Source organism: Bubalus kerabau, chromosome 13 (assembly GCF_029407905.1).
Source record: "Bubalus kerabau isolate K-KA32 ecotype Philippines breed swamp buffalo chromosome 13, PCC_UOA_SB_1v2, whole genome shotgun sequence".
In the NCBI taxonomy this organism is placed as follows: Eukaryota; Metazoa; Chordata; class Mammalia; order Artiodactyla; family Bovidae; genus Bubalus; species Bubalus kerabau.
Window position 1 is genome coordinate 74,621,174 of NC_073636.1, and position 8,970 is coordinate 74,630,143.

The 8,970-nt window shown below is 43.3% G+C and overlaps 1 protein-coding gene across 1 annotated transcript in view; it reads left to right on the forward strand.

The window, feature by feature from the left end:
* The window catches only part of LOC129626008 (trophoblast Kunitz domain protein 1-like), a 30,539-nt gene extending 21,830 nt beyond the window's left edge, over positions 1-8,709 (forward strand). The window contains 6 exon segments of the mRNA XM_055545123.1: positions 2,780-2,878; positions 3,381-3,464; positions 4,805-4,876; positions 6,066-6,164; positions 7,511-7,712; positions 8,158-8,709. Coding sequence (XP_055401098.1) covers positions 2,780-2,878; positions 3,381-3,464; positions 4,805-4,876; positions 6,066-6,164; positions 7,511-7,712; position 8,158 — 557 coding nt within the window. The 3' untranslated portion in view covers positions 8,159-8,709.
* Positions 8,710-8,970: the final 261 nt, after the last annotated feature.

Consider the following 8,970-nt stretch of genomic DNA (forward strand, 5'->3'; position numbering starts at 1 on the left):
AAATAATGAGTCTTCTGCTATCACGAGAAATAATTAAGGCAAGCTGGGATGAATGTTCTGCAGGGAATATAAGAAAGAGCCCTGTGTAGGTTGACTTCTGAACCAAAGCTGAGACATTATTAGGAAAGTCTCCAGGCCCATTCCCATGTTCTGTTTTGACTATTGCGTATTACCTATATTTTTTTCCCTCATTTGTACTGTTGATGACTATTTTTATCCATATTTGATCATTGTTTTAGTTCATGGACCAGGCCTCCTGCAACTCTTGGATTTACTGTCTTTCCTAGGTGTGGAGACTAGCCATAAACAGAGACTTGAGAAGCGTGCAGTACTACCTGTGGTTAAAGGTATCCTCGGCGGCGTGCTTAAAGGTTGGTGTTCTTCCTGTAGCTCTGGGGAGAGGAGAGGGACTGAGACTGGGAACAGTCCTCACTGGCTCAGGAGTCAATTAAAATTCCTGTTTAGTGAAACCGCAAGAAGAATCCACAAATGTGGGGATTCAGAGAGCTTTTGGGCTGTTAAAACAGGGAGGATGGTGATGTGAGTGTCTCCCTGAGTTTGGTCATGAGATTAACTGAGTTATTGAACATGGAGGTGTGCTAATGGAACTTCCCAGTTTTAGACACTTTGACAAATAATGACGAATGGGCGCAGATGGCTGGCCCCTGAACTCGGGACAATTCTGAGACTCAACATGCTGAATGCATGTTACCTCCCCTGATTTCCTCTCCAAATTAAATTGTGTTCTTGCACACCCCATGGGTGTTTGGGTAACTGGATATTGTTTTGAGAGACACCACATATTTGGTGTCAAGGAAACCCAACTCACTCTCCCTTGTGCTTTGGGAGCTCAGGTGAGTGCTGGGCCAGGAGATTAATGAAAGTGGGACACTGCACCCAGAAGCTGTCACCAGTTATCGGTATTTTCAGAGTTCCAGGCAGAATAGGAGAGTATATCAAGTTGGTTGTGACAGGGTGTATCTTGTTTGGATCCTGTCACCCTCAAACCATGTGTCCTCTGGCAAGTCATGTATAGTCCTCACCTGAACAGCTAATAAGTGCTGCATGAGTTCTGGGAAAATACTACGAGTCATAAATATAAACAGCTTATTCACATTTCATGGCCATGTTTGGTCATTTTATGCCAGTAAATCTTCATGAAACAGTTCTGTACCTACTCACTTAGGGCCAGAAAGAACGAATATTTATGGGATAAGTAATAATTATCCTTCTATATAAAAATTAATCACACAGACCTGGACCACTGAGAACAGCAACTGCCAGGAAAGCATGAAACCCAGGCCTTTTGGTGGGTTCATGGACCAAGGCTTGTACAATATTAGAAAATTTTCTGTGCCTTTCCTCTGTCTTACATTTTCCTATTGTTTTATTTTTCATATGTGAGCATTGTCCTGGATCATGGTACAATATTCCTGAAATGTTTGTCTTTCCTAGGTGTCAAGATTTTTGGACAGGGAGCCAGTATACTAACAGGATTGGCTGAAATCATCAAGAAAGCACTTAAAGGTTAGGACCTTCTGTTCCTCTGGGGAGAGAGGAGGGCACTGAGCCTGAGGTCAGTCACCACTGGATGACGATTCAATACATATGAGTCTTGAGTGAAACCTCAATACAAATCCATAAATATTGGCTCAGAGAGCTTATCAGGTGGGGCTAAACAGTCATGAGGTGATGGTGCTCTGCTCAGGAAGGCATGGAGGCTCCATCCAACTCTACTACACTCATGTCCTAAAGATCTCCTCCATTTCACAGTTTCTGATTTTTTTTTCCTGTACCTTACTCTCAGAACAGGGATTCAGAGTTTTCCTGAGTTTGTTTACTAGTTTGATTGAGTTTTTGAGGATGGAGGTAGAGTGGAAATTTCAATTTTCAGTCACTTGTTCAGAAACATGATAACTCGAGAACACATGGCTGGCATCTATAGTCAGGGCAGTCTTGATACCTGAACCTGCGGCCTCAGCCCTGACTCCACAGACACAGTATCAGAAATCAAAGGACAGTGGGTGGCCCGTTGGGTGTTGGGAATTGGATGGTTGGTGGAAAGACCACGCATTTGGTGTCAGGAGAAATAGACTCACCCAGACTCAGCCTCCCTTGTGATGTGAGGGTTCAGGTGAGTCTTGGGAGAGGTGTGTAGTGATAGTAAGACCCTGGACCTGGAAACTCTCACCAGTTCTCTGTATTGTCGAGTTCCTAGCCAATATATAGCGTATGAAATTAGTTGTGACGTGATAGTATATTGTCCTGACCAGGCCACCCACATGCTTCTGTCTTGACCAAGTCATCTGCCGTTTCCTCATCCGAACAAGGGAAACATTAGTTTTGGAACAGGATTCCAAAAGAATGGAACAGGGCTACATTAGCTCTTAGAACAGATGACGAGTTATGAATAGAAAGACTTTATTCACGTGTAAAGAACAGATTTGTCCATTTTCCAACATGACGTGTTATTGTGAAAAAACATTCTCTACCTGCATGCCTTGGCCAGGTAAAATATTTCTTTATCAAATAATGTTCATTCCTGTCTTAAGAGTAATCAAAAGATATTGAGCCATGTAGGAGGGCAACTGCAGGGAAAGCAAGAAGCTCAGCCCTTGTAGGGTAGCCTGTGGGAACAAGGCTGATACAGTGTAATGAAAGTGACCAGGCCCTTACCCTTGTTGTCTTTTGATTGTTATTATCTCATTCATGCTTGATCCTTTTCCTATTTCCATTACCAAGGCCTTCTGAAACTCTTGAAATTTACTCTCTTTCATAGGTCAGGTGATGATTTCCGGAATACAATTCGACAACCATACACAAGAGGAATTGCCAACACTCCAGATTGAATACTCAACACTCAGTGAGGAGAATAAAGGTTTGTATTTTCTGGACCTTGTGGAAGAGGGAAGGGTACTGATTCAGAACAATGACCAATTACCAATGAGTCAATCAATAAACCTATATCTTGAGACCTCAACATTGCATAAATGTTTCATGGTGAGTTTTGTGCATGTTCCACCAAGATGTATAATTCTCAGAAAATTTCTTTACCTTCTTAGTTTGGGCAAGGAAAAATATTTAGGTGTCAAATAAGGAGTATTCTGCTATCATGAAAAGAAATTAGAAAAACCTGGTATGAGTGTTCTGCAGGGAATGTGTGAAACAGTCCTCTGTAGGTTGACTCTTGATATCAAAGCTGAGACATTATTAGGAAAGTCTCCAGTCCCTTTCCCATGTCCTGTTTTGACAGCTGTTTATTATCCATATTTGTTCCCTCGTTCGTCCACTCTTCACTACCATTTTATTATGCATATTTGATCCCTGTTTTAGTTCATGGACCAGGCCTCCTGAAATCTGGAATTTTCTGTCTTTCATAGGTGTGGAGACAAGCCAGAAGCGGGTACTTGAGAAGCGTTCAGTAGTACATGTGGTCAAAAGTATCCTTGGCGGTGTGATTAAAGGTTTGATCTTCTTGTATTTCTGGGGAGAGGAGAGGGCCCTGATTTTGGAAACAGTAACCACTGGCCAATGATTCAATCAAAATACCTGTTGAATGAAACCTGAAGAAGAATCCATAGAAGTTGGCATTTGGAAAGCTTTTGGGCTGTTAAATTAGTGAGGTTGGTTATATGAGGGTCCTGTGTACTCTAGGACATTGAGTCTCCCCACAACTCCACTTCCACTTTGCCTTGCACATCTCACTCGTTTTGGTGTGTCTAGATTTATCCTTAATATTACTGTGAGATCCACATGTGAGTTGTCTTCCTGAGGTTGGTCATCAGATTAACTGAATTACTGAACATGGATGTAAAGTAATGGAACTTCCCAGTTTTATACACTTAGTCAAATCATGAGGGATGTGCCCACATGGTTGGTATCTGAAGTGAGGACAGTTCTGAGACCTCAACATGAAGAATGTATATTAACTCCCCCGATTTCCTATCCAAATTAAATTGCCTTGTTGCACACCCAGTGGGTGTTTGGGGAATTGGATGTTGTTTCTAGAGACACCACATATTTGGTGTCAAGGAAACCCAACTCACTCTCCCTTGTGTCTTGGGGCTCAGGTGATTGCTGGGCCAGGGGAGTAATGAAAGTGGGACACTGCACCCAGAAGCTGTTACCAGTTGTTGGTATTTTCAAAGTTCCAGGCAGAATAGGATAGTGTATCAAGTGGGTTGTGACAAGGTGTATCTTGTTCGGACCCTGTCACCCTCATGCCATGTGTCCTCTGGCAAGTCATCCATAGTCCTCATCTGAACAGCAGATAAGTGCTGCATGAATTCTTTGAACATGAAGTAAAGTTTCTTCAGTCATGTCCGACTCTTTGCAACCCATGGACTATATCCTGCTAGGTTCCTCTGTCCATGGGATTTTCAAGGCAAGAATCCTGGAATGGGTTGCCATTTCCTTCTCCACTGAATGTATTATCAGTCATAAATATAGGCAGTTTATTCACATTTCATGGCCATGTTTGGTCATTTTCCACAAGGATATGTTCATGAAATATTTCTCTACCTACTTACTTGGGGCCAAAAGAAAGAATATTTATGGGTCAAATAATGATTATCCCTCTATTTAAAAATTAATCACATGGACCCTGACCACTCAGAAATGGAACTGCTGGGAAAGGATGAAAACCAGCCCTTGGCTCATGGGACCAAGGCTTGAACAATATTAGCAAATTGTCCAGGCCTTTTGTTTTCTCCACTTTTTCCTATGATTTTATTTTTCATATTTGAATGTGTCCTTGTTCATGGTCCAATAGTTGTGAAAATTTTGAAATGTTTGTCTTTCTTAGGTACCAAGATTTTCGGAAAGGGAGCCAGTATACTAACAGGATTGGCTGAAATAGTCAAGAAAGCACTTAAAGGTTAGAACTTTCTTCACCTCTGGGGAGAGAGAGGGCACTGAGACTGAGGTCAGTCACCACTGGCTGATGATTCAACACATATGCCTATTGAGTGAAACCTCAATACAAATCCATAAATATTGGCTCAGAGAGCTTATGACGTGGGAAGAAATGGTCATGAGGTGAGGGTGCTCTGCTCAGGAAGACATGGAGGCTCCGTCCACCTCCACTCCTCCCATGTCCAAAGGATCTCCTCCATTTCATGGTTTCTGAGTTATTTCCTGTACGTTAGTCCGAGAACAGTGATTAAGAGTTTTCCTGGGTTTGGTCGCTGGTTTGATGGACTTTTTGAGCATGGAGGTGGAGTCATGGAAATTTCGAGTTTCAGTCACTTGGTCAGAAGCGTGATAACTCGAGAACACTTAACGCCCTGACCTCAGATGGCTGACACCTGAGGTCAGGGCATTCTTGATACCTCAACCTGTGGCATGGGCCCTGACTCCACAGATATGATATCAGAAGTCAGTGGACAATGGGAGGCCTGTGCTGGGAATTGGATGGTTGGTGGAAAAACCATGTATTTGGTGTCAGAAAAAATAGATTCAGCCAGGCTCACCCTCCCCTGTGATGTGAGGGCTCAGGTGAGGCTTGGGGAAAGGTGAGTAGTGAAAGTAAGACCCTGGACCTGGAAACACTCACTGGTCATTTGTATTGTTGAGTTCCTAGCCAATCAATAGTGTATCAAATGTGATGTGACATGACAGTATCTTGTCCTGACCAGGCCAGCCACATGCTTGTTTCCTGGGGCAAATCATCAACATGAGGAAACATGTTACTTTAGTTCTTAGAAGAGATGATGAGTTATGAATAGAAAGACTTTATTCACATGTCATGAACAGATTTGTCCATTTTCCATCAGAGTGTTTTAATCTGAAAAAAATATTGTCTACCTACATAGTTTGGCCAAGTAAAAGTATTTCTCTATCAAATAATGTGTATTCCTGTGTTAAGAGTAATCAAAAGATGTCAAACCACGGAGGAGGGCAAGTGCAGGGATGCCTGTGGGAGCAAGGCTGATAAAATATAATGAAAGTCTCCAGTCCCCTTCCCTTGTTGTCTTTTGACTGGTATTATCTTATCCATGTTTGATCCTTTTCCTGTTTCACGGACCAGGCCTCCTGAAATTCTTGAAATTTACTCTCCTTCATAGGTCAGGTGATGATTTCCAGAATACAGTTCGATAACCATACGCAAGAGGAATTGCCAACACTCAATATGGAATACTCAGCACTCAATGAGGAGAATAAAGGTTTGTAGTGTCTGCACCACCCACTCCAGTGTTCTTGCCTGGAGAATCCCAGGGACGGGGGAGCCTGATGAGCTGCCATCTATGGGGTCGCACAGAGTCGGACATGACTGAAGCGATTTAGCAGCAGCAGCAGTGTCTGCACCTCGGGGAAGAGGGAAGGGCACTGAGATTCAGATCAATGACCAATGATTCCTTCCATAAGCCTTTTTATTGAAACCTGAACAGCATAAGTATTTGGGTTCAGAGAGTTTTCTGGGTGGTCAATACCATTGTGAGGTGCTGTACTAATTGGGGAATGGAGGCTCCACACACCTCCACTGCCCCTTGGCCCTACTCCTCTCCTCCATTTCACTGTGATGTTTCATGTATATTCATCTGGGAACAGTAGGTAATTGTTGTCCAAAGTTTAGTCATCATTAACACTCAGTTATTGAACATGGAATTGGGATCATGGACCTCTCCATTTTAACCATTTGGTCATAAGCAAAACTAAGTGGGGACCACGTTGCTTGCACTAAAGTGAGGACAATCTTGGGTGCTTAACCTGTGGGAGTAACTGTATAGATTTCATACCAGACATCAATTGACTGGGGGACACCCAGTGGGTGTCTGGAGAATTGCTTAGTGTTGGTAGAGACACCACATATTTGTGATAGGATAAATCCAGGCTCAATCTGCCCTTTGATTTGGGGGCTTAGGTTACCTTATGTATAAGGAAGTAGTGAAAGTAGATCGCCAGCTCCAGAAACTCTTACAAGTAAACTGTGTTTCCTGAATTCCTGGTAGAATCATATATTATATCAGATGCATTGTGACACCATAGTAACTTGTCCTGACTCTACCATCCACATACTCTGTTTCATGGGAAAAGTTATCTTCAATTTCCTCATCTGAAGAGGGGAAATATATTACATACATCCTTTGAACAGAGTTCCAGTCATGAATATAAAGAATTTATGCCCTGCCTCCTTAGTGTCTACAGCGTTTGAAAGTTTAGTTTCCTGACAAGGAACTGAACCTAGGACTACTTAATTGGAATACAGATTCTTAACCACTGGATCACCTTGGAAGTCTTATAGATGTTCTTCAGCTTATCAAAGGCATTATACCTATCTTTCTTAGAAGACTTCATGAGGAGATATACATTTGTACATGATTACTATATCATGTCATCCCTAGCAACATTCATATTCTGTCCCAGAAGGGGTGTTTCCAAATGGGCATTTCAATTTGACCACACTCCACAACCCTAACATTCTCTCTTGCAAACAAACCGGTGATTCTAGTTGTTGTCCTTGTACGGAGCAGTGATGACCATCCTCATAACTGAGCCATTGCCCCTCTAGTTTCCCCAGCTTTTATGCCTGCTTTCTGCATGGAGCCTAAATTTGTGGGTGTCTGCAAGGCCTCGATGACCAGGTACTTCTACAATGCCCAGACCGGGCACTGTGAGCTGTTTGTATATAGCGGTTGCGGAGGAAACGAAAACAACTTCCCAACATTGGAGGAGTGCATGAAGACCTGCTATCCAAAGGCACAGTCCCTGTGGTAAGACAGGGGCCAGGGCACAGGAGGAGGGGAAGGGCTGGGGAAATGGGTGGAGCTCAGGGGACCACACACCATTCACCCTGCACGGTGTCTTCCTTCTCGCTGCTGCCAGGAGAAGAGGCTGCAGTGTCCTGTGAAACCCACACTGAGCGAGTTCTCCAGGGAGAGAATGGCAGAAGGTCAACCCCAGATACCTCTTTGTGATCATCTGAGCCTGATCACATGCTCCTCTTTCTCATTTGGGTACACTGACTCAGCCACCCTCCAGGGGCAGGTCTGCAGTGCTCCTGAGTGCCTCACCTAGGCTTGGAAAATTCACTTCCTTTTTGTTCGCGATTCGGGAATGTGGTTCCATATTGTTTTGAAAATATGGGATCTATTAAGTTGACCATTGTCTAGGTCTGGGGATACACTGATGGCTCAACAAGCTCCTTTCTTTCTGCAGAGGACATGCGAAGAGGAGTCCAGAAACTCTGATGTCCGAGGAGGACTCCTGCAGGGTGGGCTGTGTCTGCATCTGAACCTCTTCAGTCTCCTCACAGTCCTTCTCTCCCTACCCTCCTCAGCAGAGCGTGCCTATTTCCTTTCCTCTACTGGTCAACATGTCTAATTCTGTTCTATCCAGGTGGCTGTCATCACAGTGAGAGCATGTCTTCCTTTTACCCCTAGCACTTCACACAGTTCCTGACACCAAAGAGGCTGTTTATAATTATTTGAGTAAGGAAGGAGTAAGGTAGGAACACATTCCTCATGACATTAACTCAGAGCCTGCAGTGTAACACAGGATTTTTGTTTTCACCCCCATCCTCACGGCATCCTCACCTTCATCCCTGTCCCCACCATCACTGCTCTCCTTGTGGGTGTCCAAGATGGTATTTCCAGCATCCAGTTCTGAGCATCAGTCATGAGAGAAGAGTTTCATTTAAAAATGTTTCTTGATTGTACAATGATTTGCAATTTTCATTTCTGTAGCCTCAAGCACTATGGGTTATATTTTAATAAATGCACATTCAAAATTAAACTGACTGGAGTGGATTCTGTTGTTTGTAACTACAAACCTCAACCAATGGGGTCCATGGAAATGGTGGTCCTTTTCACTGTTCTGCAGACAGTGAGCATCTCCCCTTTCCCTTTCCACAGACTGTGCCCTACTGGGTATAGGAAGCAAACTCATTAAACAACTTCTTAATAGCTGCACAAGTTACACAGAATCCTGGGAGATACACATGTCAACATGACAGCTTTTCTTCCTTACTTC